At 40.5% G+C, this 25,059-nt stretch overlaps 1 protein-coding gene and 1 pseudogene across 1 annotated transcript in view; both read left to right on the plus strand.

Moving 5' to 3' along the window:
• Hel89B (histone acetyltransferase 1) overlaps nt 1-25,059 on the plus strand; it is a 203,128-nt gene that overhangs the window by 92,245 nt on the left and 85,824 nt on the right. The window contains exons 19-22 of the mRNA XM_068384403.1: nt 4,130-4,195; nt 18,246-18,365; nt 19,507-19,743; nt 20,099-20,366. Coding sequence (XP_068240504.1) covers nt 4,130-4,195; nt 18,246-18,365; nt 19,507-19,743; nt 20,099-20,366 — 691 coding nt within the window. The remainder of the gene's footprint in view (nt 1-4,129; nt 4,196-18,245; nt 18,366-19,506; nt 19,744-20,098; nt 20,367-25,059) is intronic.
• Nucleotides 5,785-5,975, plus strand: LOC137651366 (small nucleolar RNA U3; annotated as a pseudogene).

Genomic DNA, 25,059 nt, shown 5'->3' on the forward strand with positions numbered 1-25,059 from the left:
CACATTTTTTTATATTGAACAAGCTGACGTAAGCCTTTATATAGTTTATATATGAAATATCTGTTTTGCTGCTGTTACTGTTTTTAAAATATTTTAATTATTAATTTTTTCTTAGACAGTATTGTATATTTATTTCCTTATTTCCTTTGCTCACTGGGCTATTTTTTCCTTATAATCCCCCTGGGATTATAGCATCTGGCTTTTCCAACTAGGGTTGTAGCTTAACTAATATTAATAATAGAAATAATAATAATGATGATAATGGAGAGTTCCTTAAAACTAGAAGAGATATCTAAGTTGTGTTAAATGACGTCCAACATGCTATTTTCATACAAATTCCTCTAAAACATCGCTGAAGAACCCATGTCTAATCCATGAAATTTAAAGACCTGAGAAAGGGCATCTTAAGCCTTTTGTGGCTGAGATTGAGATCTGTATATGATACCGTAGTGATTGGATTCATGCCCCTTTCCTCTTAAGAACTACAGAACTGGTTCCACTTTGTTGGTAGAGATTGAATATTGAAGCTTTATGTGGCTATAGTGGGGTCGCTTGCTTTATATTTATGTAGTCAAATGAAGAATATTACATCAGCAGGTGGTATATTTCTACATTTTAATGACCCATTCCTGCTTACTGAGTATGACTTGTTCATATTAGTCTTGAGTTCTTTGCTAATTCATCTGCCCTAGAAGCTTCCTATGGATTTTGCAAGTTATAATGACATCTCTAGGGCATTTTCCAGCTAGAACAATCCCCCCTAAATTGTTATTTAATTATCTGTAATTTATGGAGTTGGGGTGAAATAAGGCTCGCAGCTTTTTCCAAACTACAGTACAGTACTTGAAAAGTAAGGTAAGTGATTGCTGTATTCATGTTGGTCGAAGTGGCACATGGTTAGATCTGTTACTGCTCTTCTATATTGCGTATGAGACACTTATTGACGTTGAATATGAGCTACTGTACATATAAGTGATGGATTTGTATGAAAAATTTAATTTTGTTCTGAAAAGAAAAGATTATTCAAACAACCCCAGTGCAGTACTTATTGTGAGTAATGGTTTCAAGAAACACGGTAACTAACATTAGTCTTGATACTTTGTCTTTCAGTTTCTGCTGGTTAAACAGAAGTTCAAGTGCAATAAAACCAGCATCTAAATTGCTACAAAAGTATGTGGGTTGCCTTCAATACTGGAAATGTAAGCATTGTATCTCAACTATTTGCTCTTTTAGAAAAACTAAATATCACCTTAGATCCATAAGTGGTGAAAACTATGCTGATATTTATAGTTCCCAGATTTTTCCAAATTTGTGGAAAATTACACTTCTATCATCTTTAGTACACTATATTTGAAATACAGAGAAATAGCCTGATACAAAATCTATTTTCCCAGTGCGGCATATATAAAAGAAAAGAATACAAAGTTTATATATTTAGTGGAACTTATGTGTAAGAGCAGAAGACAAAATACTTTAATTTTTGTGGAACACTTATTCAGAAAACTAATTTATGAAAAATGAAACGAATAAAGTTAACATTTAAAAAAAAAAAAATCACAATTAAGAATCGCCTGTTAACTTCATGACAGCAGTGAACACCACACAAATAATGACTAGTAGCTGCAGGATACTCTACCATCCACCCTTGGATGCTTAGTACCACCAACTGACAGAAATATTTAGGGTGATTTCACATATACAAAAATTTCTATTTATAAGTTATATGTTTATGATATAACCGGTTTATTTTCTAGAGTATTTCCATATTTTCACTCTTATTTCCATTCATCTGGTCTTATATCTGAATGCCACTAGACATGTTATGTAAAAATTCATAATCTTAGTAAAAGATAATATACTAAGGAGATGCACCGAATGAAGAAAATTACTTTAAACATCATGTGAGTGCATATAGTGTGTCAGTAAGTGTAAAAAAAGTTTTATTCCAGGAAAAAAAACTTTATCCTCATTAAAATATCGAACCCTTGGGACTTGCATAGACGCAAAAGGGATTTGCAACCATGACTGTCAGTGATGACTTGAAAGTTTTCAAAAGGGTTTGGTATACCAAGTAAAGTGGACTTGAAATAGTACTTTTTATGAAGTGTTTTCTTGATTTTTCCTTCACTGAATGTGTTTTTATGGACTAAATATACTGGTTGTGTTGTTTATGTCAATAACCCATGATGCACTTGCCTTGTTAGCCCCACCCAATTGAAGGTTTTTCTAGGTACATATCTATCCTTTAACCTTCCAGCAAGAAGACTCCAATGAGGAGGAAATGGTTATCCTTTGGGAAAGGAAAGGCAGAATTCAACAATGAAGTCTCCTTTTAACAAAGGCAAAATGAATCTAGCACCTTATTCCCTTGTTGATTTCTCTGGCCTGTTGGCTTTTGTGCCTAAAAATTCTGGAGATAATGACAACAATTAGGAGTGGAGCTTTGTGCCGTGAAATACCTTCTGTTTCAATATACATTCCCCTTACTTTTGTCACAGTTATGAGACTTTAATGTATAAAATTACAACTCCAAGACATCATAGGCTGTGAGTACTTAAGGTGTGGTCTTTGTGATTGCAGAATGCATTGAAGAAGTACGTAAGAGTTTTCTTTAGGATATGGTGGCCAAATAATCAAAATAATCATCCTCAGCTGTTTGAACAAGTTCATGTAGAAAACTTTTTTTTAGGGGACTATAGCTTTTGTTAATCATTCCATTAGGAAAGGGAACTTGAGGACCACTATGGGATTTTTACATCCATTTCACTGTTCAATCAACATTGAGGAATTAAATTTTTTCATTTGTTTTGGCAACCAGCGTGGTAATGTTACTAGGCGTAAAGTGTATCTGGATAACTGGTTGTTGATGGCATTATTGTCAATTGACCTTTAATGACTTCTTGCCCTTTTTGTTTTAAGAAAGGTCAATGATTGGACTTCACATCATTGGCATCAGTAAGAGCCATATATTCTTTTATAGACATAAAAGGCAGAAGCCATTTTAGTTTATTTGACTCAAGACAAGATAAGAGTTTGCCATCCTTGATCCACCACTTGCCTCATTTAATGGCCTTTCATCTTTGAGGATCTAACAAAACTTACCCATCCAGCATATTTCACGAGGATATTTCTCAAAAGTTTCTATCTCCTAATGGGGAACTTTTCCAGATATCAAATAGTTGTACTAAGATATCACAAGTGCTGTTTCTTCCAGATTAAGTCTCGCCCTAACTGGAGACAGTTTTTTCCTAGCATTTGTCATCTGTGTTAAGTCAGTGAATTAGTTGTTTTTATGAAATCCAGGCAGTCAGGACCATTGCAAAGGAATCTTAACCATCCTTTCTCTTGCTTCATTCAACTTTCGAGAGATGAATCATTTTTTTCTGTCCAGACAGAACCCTTTGTTAATACCTGTACCTGAGGTGAAGCTGTCTCTTTGAGAGAAGATCTCCAGACTTTGACTTTACAGGTCAGTGGAAGAAACAGATCATGAGAACAGTTTCTTAATGTCTTGAAAGAAGAGTTTTAATCTACAAGATCAGTCCTCGCTACTAGTGAAATGTAGATTCCACCTGTACAGGACTTTTTAAATATGTCTCAAGGGAATGTTGTATCTTCACTTTCTTACATGCCATTCCCTAAGTGCTTTACTTGATCCTACTCGTCTAAATACCGACTGCGATATTCATTAGTTTGGTCCCTCCAAATGAATTTCAATTGAAGCATACAGGGTAGGAGATGGGCAAGCCCTGCAGATCTTGTTTACACATATCTATACTACACAATTTTCGAGATAGGGAATTAATAGGTATCCAAGTCTCCAGGAAGTTCATTCACTCTGCTGCCGCTGATGTTCTGTCAGTTGGACTAAAGAGTTTTTTCTGTAGACTCATTATTAAATAAAGAAAGCTTATTTTGTTTTAAAGTTTATGAAGAAATGCATAATCCAATGAAATTCAGTTACTTTATGTAGTAAAGTGAAATACATGTATTATGTATCAGGATTTAAAGTCTCCATTGAAACTAAGAAATTGTTATCGTAATATTTTTTGAAATAAAGGATATTTGTGTTGTGATAATTTGGTATTTTGGTAAATTATTTATTTTTTTTTTCTATTTTTTTTTACAGGAAACTCCCAACACTACAGTTGAAGACAAGGAGTATGGAATTTTAAGCCTGACATCACAAATAAAAGTATGTACCGGTAACTTTTTTTCGTTATCATTCATTAATGATATTCACTTAATGAATTTTTAGCTTACTATGTTAATATGTTTCTTGTGTGGGTGCTATTCAGTTCTTTGTTGATAGTGATGGAGTGAATAGTTATTGCAATTTTTTATATGAGTAATGCTCGACGTATGACCAAGATAGGAACCGACAGGTGTAACATAACTCTATCTGGACGTATATCGAACTTAAAAACTAAAGTTTCCATCGTTATTATGCTGTGTCATGATACTGTAATCATCTTGGTCATATTTCATTAGTAATTTATTGCTGTGTATAATTATTTGATTTTGTTAGTTACTGTAATGGGATATCATATACTTTATTAAAGTATTTTTTTATCTATTTTTCTATTTTGGAAGCATTTTAACAATCAATAATTACTGACTTCTTTTTGTTTACCTTTGCTTGTGATCAGGTGATCTTAAGATCCCGCTACCATATCGAGAGAATACGAATAACAAGGTGTATCGTTTATATAATTTCTTAGCTTATTCAAAATATCATCATGATTAATATTACACCAGCACCAATATGTTATAAGATATTGGAATTTTCATACAGTTCATGTATAGCCCTTAATATTAGTTATCATTTGAATATATTTGTGTATGGGTAGTTAATTTTTAAAGCTTCATATATCTCTCTCTATAAGTAATTTAAATTTTATTATTCTTATTTTATATACTGGAGCTTCAGCTCCCACAACCAGAAAAGTTCCCCCTCCTTAATAGGCCTAACCCCCACTCTCAGGGTGCACTAACCTGACTTCACCTGTTTTACCCACAATGCATTAAGGAGGAGGCCCCAAGAAGAGCGTGAAGGGTGTCGCCTTGGCGTGGTCAGAGACAAAGGGAGCCGTTAGATCTAACAACGTGTTAAGGTTGTTGCCCCTCCTGGAGGCAAAGCACAGGTGTTTCTACTCTTCAGAAGTTCCATCAGGGTCCCTGGAGAAGCTCGTCCCCAAGCGGAGTCTGAGGGTACGCCCAGTCCAGTGAGACCTGAAGCGATACGGGTCTACTGTCAAGGCACCCCTCAGCGAGACACCCCCCCATCCCAGTCAACTAGGGAGGCTCTTCAGGGGTGGTTAAACCTGAGAAATACCCTAGCAGGGGTCTCCCTACTGGATCCTCTTCCAGAGATTCTTCTCTTTACAGATACATCCAAGGAGCGATAGGGGTCACATCTGCCAGACAATCGGCTCCTGGCTAATACAGTGGTAACGTGTTCGCCTAGTATTTGCATGGCAGCAGATCAATCCCAGCCTAGGACTGTGAGTTTAAGCTGTTTACTGGGGAGGCCACTGCTGTGTTTGGGCATCACAGTGGGAGAGTTTGGCTTGCCCGGTTGACGTTTTGGTCAGCATTTATTCTGATGAAACTGAAACTGAAACCAGATACCAAAAGGCTCCCCGCATAAACGAGCTAGAACTGGTAGCAGTTCAGAGGCCCCTTCTCGAGTAGGGGAGTTCGTTGGAGGGAAGGAGAGTGGCCCTGATGTGCGACAACGCTGCCGTTGTATCCACGACCTGACAGCAGAGATCCTGTCCTGGGATGATCATACGACATAGGATCAATTCTATAGTGTTTTTGTTGTGTTCAAGTCCAAAACTCGGAACGAGTTCAATGGTTGAGTGTCATCCTCGGAGTGGGAAGCAGTTCTGGGGTTATTGACTTTATGCTGGGAATTGAAGAATGTACCCTCAGGGGGTCAACCTCGAGTGGAGGAAGACGTCACAGGTTGAGTAGCTCATTACCAATCCTCCATTGGGTCTTATGATTTCCTTATAAAATACCCCTTCAGGGAATAAATCCGAGGACAATACCATCTTCCCTGAGGGATAGGTACATTCCGGGGAAGAGGAATGTGGTCGCAGGCGGACTTAGCAGGAAAGGGCAAGGGCTGGGGACCGAATGGTCTCTGCACCCGTTGATGGTGAAGGCAGTGTTTGAGAAGTGGGGATCCCCCTGCCTAGATTTGTTTGCTACCAAACTGAATGTGGAGTTTCTGGTCTTCAGTTTCCCAACACCTGGCCCGGCAGCGGTAGTGGAAGACATGTTCCAACACCCGTGGGATGGGCTAGACATGTATGCTTTCCCCCACCCTTCAGACTACTCCATCAGACCATCAAAAGGCTCAGAAGGACAAGGCATGCGAGAATGACGCTGGTAGCTCCGTGGGGCCTTGAGAAGGAACGGTTCCCGGACCTTCTGGAGTTAGCTGTAGAGCCTCTGTGGCCCCTTCCACTAAGGCAAGATCTGCTAAGGCAACCGCATTTCCTGAGGTTGCACGAAGGACTCCGAAGACTCTCTCTTCATGCAAGGAGACTAAACAGTGTCTGCTAAGGAGGGAGTGCTACTCCAGGAGGACTGCCGCACTGGTGATGGGTAACTGTAGAGAGTCCTTGAAGGTCATATACCAAGCGAAGTGGGCAACCTTTGGGAAGTGGTGTGCCTGGAGAGATATCAAGCCTGTCAAGGCTTCGATCCTCATCATAGCAGACTTCCTAGTCCATCTACAGCTTGACCTGAGTAAGTCTTCCTCCTCAAAGGGCTGAACCTGGGATCCTCCAAGCCGTTCTCAGTGCTCATAAGAGTTTCCGAGCCCCCACGTAGGACATTGTCAAGGTGCTCTACTCGCTGAAGATGATGCCCCTTGAGCCCCGGAGGCAGTGGGCGAGCTCCAGAGTCCCTCAGCAGACAGCTCACGTTTATGGGTGAAGGGAGCTGGTGTTCAGGCTCGTCCCCTCCTTCATAATCAAAACACACCCGCTCTGTCCCCCGCCATACCCAGAACAAGTGACCCGGAAGACTTGCTGTTGTGTCCGGTCCGAGTGGTGCGTATCTCGTTAGGACCTCCAATCTCCACCCAACCATTAGGAACCTGCTCATGACTGTTGGGAAGGTAAAGAAGTTGGTCGCTAAGATTTTATCTCCTGACAAGGATAAATGATTCGTAGGGCATACTCGGCAAAAGGTGAGCCCTCCCCTAGACCCATTGAGCCGCTCGACATCCTTGGCATTGGCCCTTCACTGGCCTACGAGAAGAACAGGGCAGTCGGCCAGTGATGAGAGCGCGAGTGCGTAAGGGCCAATCGACCTTGACGGTAAACTACCTAAAAGGCTGTTCCCTCAAGTCCCAGGAAGGGTTCAAGCTCGAGCCAGCCGGGTTCGCTCAACAAAGGATCTGACAGTGTTGTGTGTATTGTATTGCATACAGTACTTCATGCTGAACGGTTAGAAGTAGAGTGTCTCAAATCCCTTTCCCCTCCACCCCTCCTTATTTCGGCTGTATTTTTAGTACTTTAATGGGTTAGTTATTTTCCAGATAGGCCTGCCCCCTCTCTCCTTGACCTCCTGGGTCTCATTCCCCCTCCTCCTAACTCTGAGTCCCCTAAAAAGTAGTTTACGCTAAGTCTCGTGTCAGAACAAATAACAATTTATAGGAAAATTGTATTTTTCCTAACATACCGCAAACCACTCTGTTTACTGGCCACCCATCCTTCCCCACGGAAGTGCCTCCCGGTAGGAGTCAAGATTGGAAGTTTCTTTAGATTGGAATGCCGACCTTTTCTCTGAACACTCTCTTCCCAGGGCCTCCTTCTTAGTGTGTTGTAGGTAAAACAGGTCGGGTTAGTGCACCGTGAGGGGGGGGGGTGTTAGGCCTATTTGTGGGGTTTCTGTTCGTGGGAGCTGAAGTTCCAGGTTATCTCGTAAAGAGTGGTTTGCGGTAAGTATATTAGGAAAAATACAATTTTCATAGAAATTGTAATATTTTTCAAGTGCAATTCTTTTTAAAGGATATCATGATGTAATATGATAGTGTACTCGACATCAGTTTCCCCTATCAGAATTAAACATTACCTCAAACAGAAAATTAATTTTGTTTTTACAGCCAGTTGGCTCGTTAAAGTTAAGAGTCATTGTCAGTGGCAAGCACTTTTTTTTTTTACTGTGGTGTTTTGTTCAACATGCAACCAAATTGATATTCTGTGGGGTAATGAGGCTAGAAATGACAACAAAGACAGTGAAGTATGAAACTGGTTTAGGTAAATAACTGGGAAAGAAATGCTGTATATTCCCGCTTATCATACAATGTTTTAAGACTTAATTTTGAAGCTAAATTTAAGGATTTGAAGTGAGTGTATTCACTGCTGGGTCATGCTATACTCTTGACCAAGCTCTACATCCATTTACTTAAGTAAAAAAAGTACAGCTTTATTGAAAATAAACAGGATTTTGATAAAATTGATGTTTCACTTAATTGTATAAAATAATAACACATTAGTAAAGTATTATGAAATAAAAACACAGTGAATATGCATCCTTTCCATTCCTTACATTTTGTAATTTGATCAAAACTACAGTTTATGTTATCCAAATCAGCTGATTAAAGCAAACTGAGGAAATATTTTTTTGCTTGCTAAAACTAACCATTATTGCTTGAACTACCATTTTTATTTCAACCTACAAAGTTGTATAGTTTTTAATAGAATACTGTTCTTTCATATTTCATTTACTGTGAGTTTGTCATTTAGAAATTTAGCCATGTTGCAGATGCACAATAATCTATACAGTAGTCTTTAGTTTGGCAGTACTGTACTTGATTGCAAAGCTTAGGAAATTATTGATTAGGTTTTGTGCAATTTTATTTAACCAAATACAACATTTTGCACTTGCTAAAAACTCTTTTTCTGGGCTCGAACCTGTGCCGCCCAGTGAATAAGCTCCATTTAGCACTTATTCTTAGGTAATTTACTGCTAAATATACCAGAGAAAAAATGTAAAGGAGTGCTAGGTTAACTAGCTCGCTCACCTATTGGTGTCGGTATAAAATTGGGCGTATAATCCAGAGGTCCCGCACTATTTAGATTCATCCACGACAAAGACCCCAATAGAGGAGAGCCGTTCAACCTCACTCGGCACCACCAACTCTGCATCCGCTCAGAACCCAACTCCTTTTAGCACGCCTGTGTTGTAACCCGCTTTTTTGTTGTGCTCTCATATTTCGCTTTTTTCCACTGGATTATGGCTTCTTCGTCGGTTTCCCAGGAGACACCGTCTAAGTTAAGTACCAAGCTATGTTTTGCTGTGTTTTGAGCATTCTAGATCGTTTAATATTTAAATTATAGGAGTTTATTCTCTTCGTTCATACCGATCTTGCTCGACTTCGCTTACAGTTGGTACTCCTGTTTTGAGAGTTTTTAGTTTCACTCGCGGTGTTACTATGTGTATTATTTTTATTATTATTTAAATGTTATTTGTTATTGTGGATATTCATTATTTAGCGTTTAGAACCCTCGTGGTTCATTTTTAGGGCCGATATCAGTTACGTATCGTTATGGCTTGCCGACCTTCGTTACTAGGCGGCAATTTTATTTTATAAGTCATCAGGTGTGTCCTTTGTGATTTATTTATTATGTTGCATGCCTTGCCCTAAATTTTTTATGTGTATATTTATATGATTGTCAACGCTATTACTATTATAATGAATATTTGTGCTATTACTCCGTGTGATCTGTCTGGTTGGGGATCGTCAGTTGGTAGCCCTGCTGCTCCGTATCACGTGATCCTCCCCCAAGCTCCCCCTCTCGCTAGGTGGGCGGCTAGGCTTCTCTCCCCCCTCCCCTAGGGGACCGTTGCCTTCCCTCCTTTTAGAGGGGGTAGTTCAGTGTTTATGGACTTTGTCCTCCGGGTGTCCCGGCGGGTTCGTCTCTGTCTAGACTGGTTGGCCACCGGTCAACAGAGTTGGATCCCGGTGCACCCTATTTTATATTCACTTATCACACTCTTATTATGTTATATGAAACCCTCCGGGTTCGGTTGGCGGTTCTTATCTACAGTTTCGCCCCCCTATTAATTAATTATAACAGTTCCTATGATTATATATGATTATATATATGACAGATTACTATCTCGGAGTTCCTATATGAATTGGTTTATGGATATACTTTTATTTCCCGGCCCGGGGCTTAACCCCGCCCCGGGAAATCAGACACTAAGTGTCTTAATCCTTTGTTGTATCCTTTTTATGCTCCCGGCTCGACCGGAATGGATAACTATACTCTAGTCTTAAGTTAGACTTATGCTTAGGCCCGGGTCCTCCGGACCCGCCCCTACTTAAGAGTATTACAGTTAAGTTCTAGTCTTAAGTTAGACTTATGTTAGTCCCGGGTCCTCCGGACCCGCCCCTACTTAAGAGAATTGCAGTTTCTCATATACTATTCTTTTTATAGATGGTGCATTGTCAGACGACGGCCTGTGCGGCTGTTCTGCATCAGCCTTGGGGGCATACCGTATGTCGGTCTCACGCCCTCTGCGGGGTTCAGCTGGAGGACATCGTGGTCTGGCACCCTGATAACTGCATGGTCTGTTTTGACCTCATCACCACCCTTGGATCTGACTTGGTGAGTCCTGTTGACTATATTGCCTTCTTATTTATCTTACCTTTTTTGGTATACATACACTATTTAGTAAGATTTCTATGGTCTTGAAGGACCACTGGGAGTCTGCCTTTTTATAATTCCCACTATTATTTCAGGCATCCCCGGAGCAAAAGTTTGCGGCTCGGGCCACACTGAAAGTGTGGGTTTGTGGTTTTGCCCGAAACGTGAAATCCAAGCAGCCTTACGTCCTATCCGAAGACTATTGTGCCATGGTCTACCCTAACGCCAAGTCTTCAGCCGCTGTGGCTAGGCATGTTGCAGCTCCCATCATTGCCCACATTGATGCCACCATAGCGGGGTTTATTGATCAAGATCAAGATCCGTCGGATGCCCCCGGAGATCTTGAAGACAATGTTGCTTCCATGAACCTGGACGTCGAACCCATGTTATTGGATGATACGGACGCAGGTAGGGTGGTAAGTGAGGCAGGTGGTACCGGCGCTGAGATTCCTATCCTCAGTCCCGCTCTTTCTTCTTCTTCTGATCGCTCTTCCTTTCATGGTTTTTCTGGGGACCGTGATTCGTCTCAACGATCACACCCGGTTCCCCCCAAGGATAAGTCTACATCGAGAACCTTACCTAAAGCTCGTAAGCCTCACAAGGCTTCCCATAGTTCTAAGCTGAATACAAACCCGTCATCTAAGGCTTCCGGCTCCTCCTCTAAGTCTCACGACCCGGGAGTACAATCCGCCACTCCTGCTCCTAGCCCGGGCCTTTCCGAATCAGCCATGCTTCGCATTGTGTCGGAGATGCAAGCTAAGTTGGTGTCGGAAATGCAGGCCAAGATGTTCTCTAACATCGGTCAGAGACTTGGGGCATTAGAGCAAGGTGCTCCGGAGCGAGTCCAAAGCTCTCTCATCCCGGATGCCTCTAAGCTCCCGCCGTTTTCCAAGAATAATCCTTGGCGCATGGCTCTTCATTCTCCGTTCTCAGACGGAATGTTAACTTTGGAAGGTCTTGGCACTCGTCCTCTAGAGGACTTTGAATTCTTTCCTCCTGGTCTGGCATTTCCATTTCATGGTTATGCCAGGCTTACCGAGGAAGCTCTGGTTCGGCTAGATAAGGTCCCCAAAAAGACCGTCATCTTCCCAAAAGAACAAGCCCAATCTGTTTGGGCTAGGTTCTTGAACGACATCGGTTGCACCAACACCATGTTGACGCCGTATAAGAGTTCCTTCACAATGTTTTTAATGGATAAAAACACCGTGACTCCATGCGTCAATAAGGTAGCAGAGCTTGCTTTTCAATATGCTCTGGAGGAGAAGCCCTTGCCTCCCATCCGAGAGGTGGATCCGATCTCCCTCCTTCTTCCTTCTGGCATTGAGTGTTGGGACAATGTCCATACAACTTTTACCTCTGGCAAGCTATCAGCGGACTGTGCCTCAGTTATGTTTAGCGAGCGGCTTCCCCGTCTCCCGGAATCCCTCATTAAACAGGAGTATGATTCCCGCCTACGTGTTGGCCGAACTCTGAACTTGGCCACCTCCACGGAGTCGATAGCCTTGACTTATGATACTGAGAGTATCTTTAAGTCTCTCAATAAGGCTACGTTGCAGTCATTGTATTATGATCTTTATGACTTTGCTATTGCCAAACGTAGGTGTCGCAAGCACGTCCTGGCTGAGGCGACTATTAGGCACGAGCCTAATAAGCTCATCCGGTCCTCCTGCTGGGGTTCAAATCTCTTCCCTGAGGACCTTGTGGAGGAAGTCTTGGCTGAGGCCACTAGAGTCAATCAGAGCCTTAAAGCCCGTTGGGGTTTGACTCCTAAACGGAAATATGACCCCGCAAATTACCAAGCCCGGGGTAGGAAGAAGCTCCGCCCGTATACCTCCACCCAGTTCAGGCAACAGCAGAGTAGTTCATCCAATTTCCGACTGCCTCTTCCTCCATCTCCCGTTGCTCCTGCGCAGCCTTCTACCTCTCAGGCTCCTTCGGATGACTATGTCACCGTTTTGCTCCCTAAGAGCCAGCTTTCCGGTGCCTCCACCACCTCTCCTGCCTTTAACCAGTCTTATGAGGCTCATAGCTCTTCCCAGAGTTATAACAGAGGTAGAGGCTACCACCGTGGTTCAAACCAGAACAGGGGTAGAGGAAAATCTTTTCGCAAGGGAAAGAACTTCCGAGGCGGATGTGGAGGCAACTCCTCAAGCCAATACTGAGGTGCAGCAGGTAGGGGGGAGGCTTTATGCCTTCCGCAACAAATGGAGGTTCAGTCCCTGGGCTTTCAGTATCATCTCCAAGGGACTGGGGTGGAGTTGGATTCAAGGTCCTCCTCCTCCGAACAAATTTCATCAACATTCCTCTCCGGACCTAGTCGAATTCGTCCAGGATCTGTTACAAAAGAACGCCATACAAGAAACGAAACACCTGAAGTTTCAGGGTCGGCTGTTCAGTGTCCCGAAGAAGGATTCGGACAAGAGAAGAGTGATTCTAGACCTATCCCTTCTCAACTTGTCCATTCAATGCGACAAGTTTCGAATGCTTACCGTCTCGCAGGTGCGGACCTTACTTCCCCGTGGGGCCGTCACCACCTCTATCGATCTTACAGACGCCTATTATCACGTCCCGATAGCGAGACACTTCCGTCCGTATCTGGGCTTCCGCCTGGGGGACAAAAATTACTCCTTCAAGGTGATGCCTTTCGGGCTCAACATCGCCCCAAGGATCTTCACAAAGTTAGCAGAAGTCGCTGTTCAGGAACTCAGAAATCAGGGGATTCAAGTAGTAGCCTATCTGGACGACTGGCTCATTTGGTCAGACACCTCCCAAAATTGCCTAAAAGCCACTCACAGAGTCATCCAATATCTTCAATCTCTAGGCTTCCAGATCAACTTCAAGAAGTCCCGTCTTCTTCCGAAATCAAAGTTCCATTGGCTCGGCCTGCAATAGGACCTTATATCTCATTCTCTGTGTCTTCCCAAACCCAAGAGGTTAGAGATTGCGAGTAAGTTCCAGACGACTCCAAGAGAGGATTCTGGGGTCCCTTCAATTTGCCTCAGTGACGGATCTACTTCTGAAGGCAAAATTGAAAGATATCAACCGTATCTGGCGTTCGAGGGCGAACCGGAAGCTCCGGGACAGGAAAGTCCGCCTTCCTCCCATTGTACGGGAGAGACTTCTTCCTTGGACAAGAGCCAACAATAATCTGGCAAAGTCAGTTCCCCTTCGGTTTCCGCCTCCGAAGCTAACCATTCACACGGACGCATCCCTATCAGGTTGGGGCGGCTATTCTCAGCTCAGGAAAGTTCAAGGTCTTTGGTCTCCCTTATTCCGCCAATTTCACATCAATGTGCTGGAGGCCATGGCAGTTCTTCTAACCCTGAAACGTCTCGCTCCACCCAAGAGACAACACCTTCGTCTGGTCCTCGACAGCGAAGTGGTGGTCCGCTGCCTCAACAGAGGCGGGTCAAAATCAGGGCCCCTGAACCATGTTCTAGTAGCCATATTCTCCCTAGCAGCCTCGAACCGTTGGCATCTTTCAGCTGTCCACCTGGCGAGAGTCCGGAACGTAGTGGCAGACGCCTTGTCCCGGACCTCCCCTCTAGAATCGGAATGGTCACTCGATCTAAAGTCATTCCGGTGGATTCTCTCTCGGGTTCCCGGTCTCCAAGTGGACCTCTTCGCCACGGAGTCCAACCACAAATTGAGAGTATATGTGGCTCCCAATCTAGACCCTCAGGCTTACGCCACAGACGCCATGTCACAGAATTGGGACATCTGGGAAAGGATTTATCTCTTTCCCCCAGTGAACCTTTTACTGAAAGTCCTAGACAAACTGAGATCCTTCAAGGGACAAGTAGCCTTGGTCGCACCCAATTGGCCCAAGAGCAACTGGTATCCTCTCCTGCGAGAGTTGAGACTATATCCTCACCCGATACCCAATCCGGTTCTGTCTCAGATAGTACAAACACGCGTTGTGTACGCTTTCTCAAACATTCAGAGCGCCCTAACTTTATGGACTTCATGAAGTTTGCGGCCATGCATGGTGCCAATATCGATCCTCAAAACACCTTGTTTCTAGAATCAGATAAACGGGATTCCACCATCCGCCAATATGATTCTGCAGTTAAAAAGTTGGCAAAATTTTTGATGGACTCAGACGTGCACTGTATGAACTTGAACCTTACAGTCACTTTCTTTAGAACTTTATTAGAATCAGGTCTGGCAGCCAATACTATCACCACTATTAAATCTGCTTTGAAAAAGATCTTCCTAGTAGGTTTTAACATAGACTTAACCGACTCTTTGTTAGCTTCAATTCTGAAAGCTTGTGCCAGACTGAAACCGGTTACTCGTCCTACCCCGGTGACCTGGTTCCTTAATGATGTACTCAAATTGGCTGCTGATACCATTAACAGTTCTTGTGGTTACATTCCCCTTCTCAGGAAAACACTTTTCCTGGTGAGCTTGGCTTCCGGGGCAAGAATTTCTGAACTGGCAGCCTTGTCAAGAGACCCGGGTCATATTGAGTTCCTTCCTTCGGGAGAGGTCCTTCTTTCGCCTAACAAATTCTTTTTGGCTAAGAACGAAGACCCTCAGAACAGATGGTCCTCCTGGAAAATTGTTCCCCTCACGCAAGATCCGTCTCTGTGCCCTGTTGCTACTCTTAGGTCTTATTTATCCCGGACCTCCTCTAACTCCTCGGGGCCTCTATTCGTTAGAGAACAAGGTGGGACCATTACCATTAAAGGGATCAGGCAACAAATTTTGTATTTTATTAAACAAGCTAGCCCTGACTCTTTTCCTCTTGCACATGATATCAGAGCAGTTGCTACTTCGGTGAACTTTTTTCACCACATGAATTTTACGGACCTTTCCAGGTATACAGGGTGGAAATCACCGTCAGTGTTCAAGAAACACTATCTTAAACATTTGGAAGCCCTAAAATTTTCTACAGTAGCTGCAGGGAGCGCAGTTACTCCCAGGTAACTCACATGTTAATTCCCTGTCACTTTATCTCTCCCCCTTACCTGCCTCATTTATACCCTATTTGTATTCGTTGGTTTCGCACCTGAGTACTATTATTATATTTGTAAATCTTTAACTCCTGAGTATCTGTATATATTATCACTCACGGCATTATTATATCTTACCTTGTTTGTCAGTTGTTCTACCAAGTGGATTTATGTTCCTTTTAAGACACCCTTATAATTGTTTTTTGGCACTCATCTCTGATTAAAGCATCTTGTATGTTCCTTACGCTTATGTTTTTCCTTTATTTTGCAAGTTTGGTGACATTTCTCTTGCATAGATTCACTGGGCGGCACAGGTTCGAGCCCAGAAAAGGGATTTTGACGTAGGAAAAATCTATTTCTGGGCGAGGGACCTGTGCCGCCCAGTGAACCCTCCCAGCTCCTCTCCCTTGGAGTCCCCAAACTTTGGGTGCTAAGGAGTTGGGTTCTGAGCGGATGCAGAGTTGGTGGTGCCGAGTGAGGTTGAACGGCTCTCCTCTATTGGGGTCTTTGTCGTGGATGAATCTAAATAGTGTGGGACCTCTGGATTATACGCCCAATTTTATACCGACACCAATAGGTGAGCGAGCTAGTTAACCTAGCACTCCTTTACATTTTTTCTCTGGTATATTTAGCAGTAAATTACCTAAGAATAAGTGCTAAATGGAGCTTATTCACTGGGCGGCACAGGTCCCTCGCCCAGAAATAGATTTTTCCTACGTCAAAATCCCTTAATTAGCGCTTTTCTTGCTTCTTGAATTTCATAGTCTTATATTAGATCTTATTATAATAAAACTATAATCTATTTTCAGTCACACATTTTGCCATTCTATTTTTTAAATGTGGCCATTTACATTTAGTCATAAGAAGTTGTTTCCTCTGCGTTTCCTTTCTTTAGCAGATTAAACATTATTTTTTTTCTCAGCTTTGGATGTAACCTGTAGCTTATTTTTAAGATTATATTTTCTTGTCGATATTCTCTCCATAACAAATACGGGTATAATGAAAATATACATCAAGCCTATTCAAAATGTTATGTGTAACACAATTACGGCAATTGTTTACTGTTGGTTGTCTGTGGCTGTACCCATTACTAACGATACTTTTATCACACTTTAACTTTTTCTTACTTAACAAAGAGATACAAGAAAAGAGATGGAAGAAAATAGGTTATTTTATTGTAATCTGGTCACTCAAAAAATAACATGCATGAAATGCATGATCAAATATTTTTTTATGGTTGAACATTTTGTGATCGTATGATACGTAGGGTCGCTCGTTACACACATACAGTATATACGGTACACACAGAGTTATATGCAGCAAGTTCCCTCTGTACAACATCTGTATCAAATAAGATTCATACCTATGTATAGTGATAAATACTGATTAAAAAGTAAATAATGATAAAAAGTAATAAAGCAAGGGATTGAGGATAATGCAAAATAATAAAAGGGAAAAGGTAAAAGAAATAAATGAACAGTAAAATGTGTGAATAGCAAAAACTGTAGGGAAATAAACAAGGAAGATTGGAAAATGAAAAGTTTTAAAATAATATAATATGCTAAATCAAAGCGTGGGCTGAAAAGTCTTGTTATTGAGTACTTTTGATTTATTACATGGGAAGTAAAGAAATAATTTTGGAATGGAAATAAGCTGTAAATGATTAGATAAAAATAATGAAAGGAAGGAAAATAAAAAAAATAATGAATTAAGATTTAATGTAATGAGAAGGTAGAGGGAAATTATTCTAAAGTAGAAATTGAATATAACAAAATTATATACAGTATTGAAGAAGCAATAAGATTAAATAGTTATTTCATAGGTTGTGGTGGCCGATGTGGTAACGTCCCTGACTGGTGAACGCCAAACCGGGGTTAGAGTCCCGCTCAGACTCGTTAGTTTCTTTGGTGACTGCAACCTCACCATCCTTATGAGCTAAGGATGGGGGGTTCGGGGGAGCCTATAGGTCTATCTGCTGAGTCATCAGTGGCCATTGCCTTGCCCTCCCTGGTCTTAGCTTGGGTGGAGAGGGGCTTGGGCGCTGATCATATGTATATATGGTCAGTCTCTAGGACATTATCCTGCTCGATAGGGCAATGTCACTGTCCCTTGCATCTGCCATTCATGAGTGGCCTTTAAACCTTTAAACTTTTGTACTGTGAAGAAAATAAGATGAAATTTAGAAGTACCTGTACTGAAGTGTATTTAATGTTACATGTGATTATTAAGGAAAAGGTGTAAAAATAGGAATTTGTATAATGCTGTGCTGTAATGTTTTTGTAATATAAACTATAGTTACAGTCAGTGAACTATTTGAAAACAATGAAGCAAGTTTAGAGTATTAGTAGTGGCCATTTAGTTAGGAAGTTGATAAATCGACATACCCTAGGGCACTAAATTTTGTTAATTTTAGAATTTCACAGATGCCATACTTAACCCCCGCAAAAATTGTATTTACTATAACTTTTTTTTTTTTTTTTTAAGAATTTATAATTTCATATTGAGCCTTTACGACTGTATTGATTAAGGAATATTGTGGTAATGGAAGAATAAATCTTCATCCTACTTTTTTTTTTAAATCTTGCTCTCTTGTTCATTTTTTTTTTCATAGGAGGCTGAGCGTTTGCTTCGCCGTACTTCGTCTATATCTGGCCGTGGTCCAGGAAGACCACCTGCAAATGCTAAGGTTGAGGATCCAGCAGATGTTACAGAAGCCATTATTGATTCACAAGTAAGTTTTTTTTTCATTTATTCTGACTTTATTTTTAAGAAAACATTTGAATGAAATTTTAACATAACATTATGTTTAGAGGTACTGTAACATCTTTTGAGTACAGTACTGTATATAGAAACAGTAGGTGTAAGTGAAACAGCAAGAAATAGGAATAAACAATGATAAAATGATAATAAGAAATATTACATTTATTAAATGTAATGTGCAAAGGGAAAAGAAAGTGGTCAAATAAATAATGAAAAGCATAGATATTATAATTGCAATGGAAATTTTAAAGTGGCCCCAATTATCACCTCCACTTTTGTACGTAAAGAAGTAATACATTAAGTGAACTTAGATCAGGGATAGTGATGGACTACAATTATTGGAAGAATAATACCTAAAAAGATTATGGTAACATACTTGCTATTTCTCCAAATGACCCAAAATATTTTGAAAATAAATTTGTTCCTGCTCTTATACAAATCATTCATCCTTTGAAATCAAGGAATGTCTTCAAGCCATGAACTAATTATCAAGATAGTTGGTTAAAAGAAGCAAACTTGCAAACTCTGCTTGGAATTTTGGAAATTAAGATTATTGTATTCCTGGCAAGCAGAATGTCTATATATCATGTTTCAAATAGTCTTTTCATGAAAACTTTGTTTCACTGCTAAACCCTCCATTTTATATAATATGCAAGCATGCCTGCTCTCTCTCTCTCTCTCTCTCTCTCTCTCTCTCTCTCTCTCTCTCTCTCTCTCTCTCTCTCTCTCTCTCTCTCTCTCTCTCTCTCTCTCTCTCTCTCTCTCTCATATGATCAAATTCAAGCTTAAGTTAAATAAGATCATAAAAACTATTTTAAAATTTTGCAGAAGAGGTATTTTTGGAAACAAAAAAGGCAGAACTCTGACTTGTGGCCCATAGAGATTGCACGTGTCGCTGAATATCTCGCTGACCACTTTCATGGGGTTTTTGCACAGTCATTAACGCACACAATTAGGCAGAGGTTAAACTATTTATCACTATTAGTTTAAATCCTGCTGATGATGACAAGGTTACCATTATCATTACTGTTTCTGTAACTCATGTTGTTTTTGTTATTTCTCCTTTTAATTTTCTTATATAGTAAGTGAAATATATGAACTTTTTTCCACAGAATCAAAAATTGGCGGAAATTCAAAGACGTGGTTGTACTTACGCTTTGATGCATATATCACGTTACTTTGGTGAAGAGCTTCCTCAGAAGATGCCCCAGCTGTGGAGTCTAATTTATGATCCTTTTGATTTATTTGAAAATTCGGATGTAACTTTGGAAACTTCGCAGGCTGCGATTAACTGGTTGCAGCTTTTGGAAGTTGTAATTCCAGCACTTCATGTGAAATTATTAACCAAGGTAAAATATTTTCAAGCTTGACTTTTATCAATTAGTTAACTTTTTCAGTGAATTTTAGGAGCTTTTGTAAGTAAGGTTAGTTATTTGTACTTTAAGCATTATTAGATTCACCAAAAATTATCACTGCAATATAGTTTGTTCCATCATGCATTATAGGCTGTGTTAAAATTATGGTGTTTTATTTTTAAAAAATACTTAAAAATTACTTACTTAGTAATCTGTAAGAACAAAAGTTATGCAGTATATGTTGGGCATATATACAAACTACTGTTGTAGAAATTCTTTATAAGATTCTGTTGTGGCTTATTTGTAAATGTCATGATTGACTGGACCATTTTTTTTATTTAAATTTCAGCTGGAAGTGAAGATGCCAAAATTAGAGGTATGGTTGTATCATCAGTATGCTGCTGTTCGACATATGGCTACTAGAGTAATAGGAGCCTTGGCCACTGTCCTATCAGTGTCAACAATGACCTACATAGTATTAAATATTATTCCTTCTCTTGAAGCTGTCCAGAAAGATAATCGTAGACAAGGAGCCATCGAGTGTATTTTTGCATCAATCAACAGGCTTGGTTTTGATGTTGTGCCTTACATCGTACTTCTTATTGTGCCTTTATTAGGTATGTGTAGCCCAGTTATTTTTTATTTAGTTACTGTATTTTCCAGTCTTAGTGTGTTTGTCTGTTCACATCTTCATCGTGTTAGAGAATTATCCCTATCATCATTATTTTTTATAATGCTAGGTGTAACCAAAGTTAGAAAAGCAGAATGCTGCAACCCTAAAGAAATTGATAATTAAATGGTAAAGAGAAATATCAAAGACAGTGCTACATTGGATCCCACTTTCTGGTTACATCTTATTTTGTTTTGCCCACACATATACCGAATAGTCTGGCCTATTCATTCCACATTCTCCTCTGTCCTTATACATGTGACAACACTGAGATTACCTAATAATTCTTCCTTGCCCAAGGGGTCAACTACTGCACTGTAATTGTTCAGTGGCTACTTCCCTCTTGGTAAGGGTAGATGAGACTCTTTAGCAATGGTAATCAACTCTTGTAGAAGACTGACACTCCATAATCAAACCATTGTTCTCTTATTCTTGGGTAGTGCCAAAACCTCTGTATCATAGTCTTCCACTGTCTTGGGTTATAGTTCTCTTGCTTGAGGGTACACTTGGGCTCGCTGTTCCATCTTATATCCCTTCCTCTAGTTTTTCTCAAGTTTTTATAGTTTATATATGAAAGATCTAATTTGATATTGTTATTGTTCTTAAAATATTTTATTTTGATCATTTATTACTTCTCTTGTAGTTTTATTTCCTTGTTTCCTCACTAGGCTATTTTTCCCTGTTGGAGCCTTTAGACTCGTAGCATCTTGCTTTTCCAATTAGGATTATAGCTTAGTTTGTAATAATAATAATTCATAAGAAATAAACAATGGTATAAGAGCCATGTCAGCATGCTCAAGAAGAAAATAATTTACAATTGTACTTTTCATCTATAGTTACCAATCCTAAATTATAGAACTTGAATAATTAAAAGACACTTAAACACTTGTATTATTTAATTTAGAGTTACAAAATAGTTATTATATAGTAAAGCTATTAATCTCGTGGATGAAAGTAGTTAGATTTTGATGTGTCTAGATAATAATTTCTTTATATTACATTACCTGTAATCTAAAATATTATTCCTCTGCTGATACAAACTTTCGGGTCATTTATATGGGGTTTACTCAATTTTCTATGACCAAAGAGAAAGACAAAGGTGTCTAACTTGCAACTATATAATAGGCTAGTAGGCAGCTTCATTGCTGGGCAATACTACGAGCTGCTGCAAGACTAGCTTCACTCCTCTCCTGGTTGGGACAAGAGGCGGATCTCTCCTCCTACCGGTCTATGGTCATGATACTCACACTGGATTACCTGATAATTTAATCTGTAAAGATCCTTTTGTAATTTCACATGTATCCTTTGTGTCAAATTCCAGCAAAAGGATGACTTTTTGCTTTTGGAGATGTCTCCTTTATAAGTATCGAAAGTCTTCCTTCGTTCTCACCGGAGAACACCACACTTGAGTTGAGACTGCCATTTCCCTCTGTAGTGAGGTTGCTGGAATCAACCATTTGCTTTCATACAGGACCAGATGGTTGGACATTTCCAGCGAAGAAAAAGAACCATCCATTTCAGTTCTAGGGGGACTTCCAACCCACCAAGCAGCAAGTATCCCTATTTAAAAGGACAAGAGTCTGTATGTTGCATAGGAATAAATCAGAAATTTAAAAAGTAATTTGTATTTTTCCTAGCTATACAAACCTGAGTTCTTTATCCTAATTTCCCTCCTCAACCTCCCCTCTCAGTTAGATCCTGGACTGAATGGTCAAAAGTGAAGCTTTCATACTGGTGAGGTAGGGCCGGGGCTTCCCGTCCACACCCTCCACCAGTGTCATCATCATCATCATATCCTCATATGCCTATTGACGCAAAGGGCCTCGGTTAGATTTCGCCAGTCGTCTCTATCTTGAGCTTTTAATTCGATACCTCTCCATTCATCATCTCCTACTTGGCGCTTCATAGTTCTCGGCCATGTAGGCCTGGGTCTTCCAATTCTTCTAGTGCCTTGTGGATCCCAGCTGAACGTTCCACCAGTGTAACTACTCAAACAATTCTAATGACTGTCTTCAGCTCACCCCAAAACAATGTCCCTATTAAAGGACTCTTGTTTGTGTAGCTAGGAAAAATGTAAATTACTTGAAATATTTTTGGATATTTTGAACCTCAAGATTTGTGGAAACCTGCCAATTCTGAGGAAATGTTTAGATTATTTTATTCTGCCATTTCTTGAAGATTGTTCTGTCTGGTTTTCAGCAGCTAGTTCTCATCTTAAATTTCTAGATAAAACCTGAAGGTGTTAATCTCCAGAGCCATTGTCTAGTTAGTTCATTTTCCATGCTGTTTAATTTTTCATAATTCAAAAATTTACATGTATTCAAATTTTTCCAGACTGTACAATCTGCCATGTTAATTCTAATATTATGTCTTTTCTTTTGTTAGACTCAGTACTATACAGAATTATAGTATTATTATTATTGGTTAATCCACAAAACTTTGGAGTCATGGTAGTTATGCAGCCAAGCCTCTGATATTGAGTAGTTTTAGCAATAGTAGCCAATGCATACGAAACCTTGTAAAATGTCAAGCCTAATCTTTACAAAGCAAAATGGTATCTTTTTTTCTGTTTGTACAATGGAAATATTTAGCAAAAGGTAAGGAGGTGTATGTTGCGTTTATGGATCTGGAGAAAGCGTATGATAGAGTTGATAGGGAATCAATGTGGAATGTGATGAGGTTATATGGAGTTGGTGGAGGGTTGTTGCAAGCAGTGAAAAGTTTCTACAAAGGTAGTAAAGCATGTGTTAGAATGGGAAATGAAGTGAGTGATTGGTTTCCGGTGAGAGTGGGGCTGTGACAGGAATGTGTGATGTCGCCGTGGTTGTTTAGCTTGTATGTTGATGGAGTGGTGAGAGAGGTGAATGCTCGAGTGCTTGGACGAGGATTAAAACTGGTAGACGAGAATGACCATGAATGGGAGGTAAATCAGTTGTTGTTTGCGGATGATACTGTACTGGTTGCAGACACAGAAGAGAAGCTTGACCGACTAGTGACAGAATTTGGAAGGGAGTGTGAGAGAAGGAAGTTGAGAGTTAATGTGGGTAAGAGTAGGGTTATGAGATGTACGAGAAGGGAAGGTGGTGCAAGGTTGAATGTCATGTTGAATGGAGAGTTACTTGAGGAGGTGGATTAGTTTAAGTACTTGGGGTCTGTTGTTGCAGCAAGTGGTGGAGTGGAAGCAGATGTACGTCAGAGAGTGAATGAAGGTTGCAAAGTGTTGGGGGCAGTTAAGGGAGTAATAAAAAGTAGAGGGTTGGGCATGAATGTAAAGAGAGTTCTATATGAGAAAGTGATTGTACCAACTGTGATGTATGGATGGGAGTTGTGGGGAATGAAATGAAATGTCTAAGGAGTGTGGCTGGTGTATCTCGAGTAGATAGGGTTAGGAACGAAGTGGTGAGGGTGAGAACGGGTGTAAGAAATGAGTTAGCAGCTAGAGTGGATATGAATGTGGTGAGGTGGTTTGGCCATGTTGAGAGAATGGAAAATGGCTGTCTGCTAAGAAGGTGATGAATGCAAGAGTTGATAGGAGAAGTACAAGAGGAAGGCCAAGGTTTGGGTGGATGGATGGAGTGAAGAAAGCTCTGGGTGATAGGAGGATAGATGTGAGAGAGGCAAGAGAGCGTGCTAGAAATAGGAATGAATGGCGAGCGATTGTGACGCAGTTTCAGTAGGCCCTGCTGCTTCCTCCGGTGCCTTAGATGACCGCAGAGGTAGCAGCAGTAATGGATTCAGTATTATGAAGCTTCATCTGTGGTGGATAACAGGGGAGGGTGGGCTGTGGCACCCTAGCAGTACCAGCTGAACTCTGTTGAGTCCCTTGTCAGGCTGGGAGGAACGTAGAGAGTAGAGGTCCCCTTTTAGTTTTGTTTCATTTGTTGATGTCGGCTACCCCCCAAAATTGGGGGAATTGCCTTGGTATATGTATGTATGTATGTACAATGGAAAGGGAGTTATTCTAGTTGATGTCACTATATGTTAAATAGTAATATCCTTCTTTTCCGAAGTGTCAAAAGAAGCTGTGGGGCGTGGCAATTGTAGAGGCTATTGTTTTCAGAGCACCTCACGTGATGTACTATACACATTACTGAATGATCTTTGGTGCGTTCCTTCCCCCTTAGCTAACCTTGCTTTATATCCTTCTTTACCTCTGTTACTGCTTTCTTTCTTTTATTTTGATGTCCATCCCCTTTAACTTTTACTTCATAGTGTAAACTGGGGGATTTACCCCAGTTGCCTTTGGGTAGTGAATACCCGTACAGTCCCCAGCAATGGCCTATATTCATGAATCCAATCCAGTCCACCTGAAATACTTGATGATTGGAATAGCCTATGCAAGATTCCTTATGAACTAATGCTTAAGGCATCCCTGCTGTAGCTCACACTGAAGATAACATCTCTCGCAACTTTTGTGTTGTAGAGATGCATCTTGTTTCTTAACATTAGTTTCTCTTTTGTCATCCTTAGTGACTTAGCCTCCTGGGGTTTTTTGCCACTGGCTTACATAAATGTTAATACTGTTGAATGTATGGCTCCATGCTAATACTTTTCATTAACAGCTTTTTGGGTCATGCAGCTAACATCAAAAACTCTCTTTTAAACAATGATTTGATCTATACATGAGGGATAGGTTTATC

This window comes from Palaemon carinicauda, chromosome 12 (assembly GCF_036898095.1).
Source record: "Palaemon carinicauda isolate YSFRI2023 chromosome 12, ASM3689809v2, whole genome shotgun sequence".
Taxonomy (NCBI): domain Eukaryota; kingdom Metazoa; phylum Arthropoda; class Malacostraca; order Decapoda; family Palaemonidae; genus Palaemon; species Palaemon carinicauda.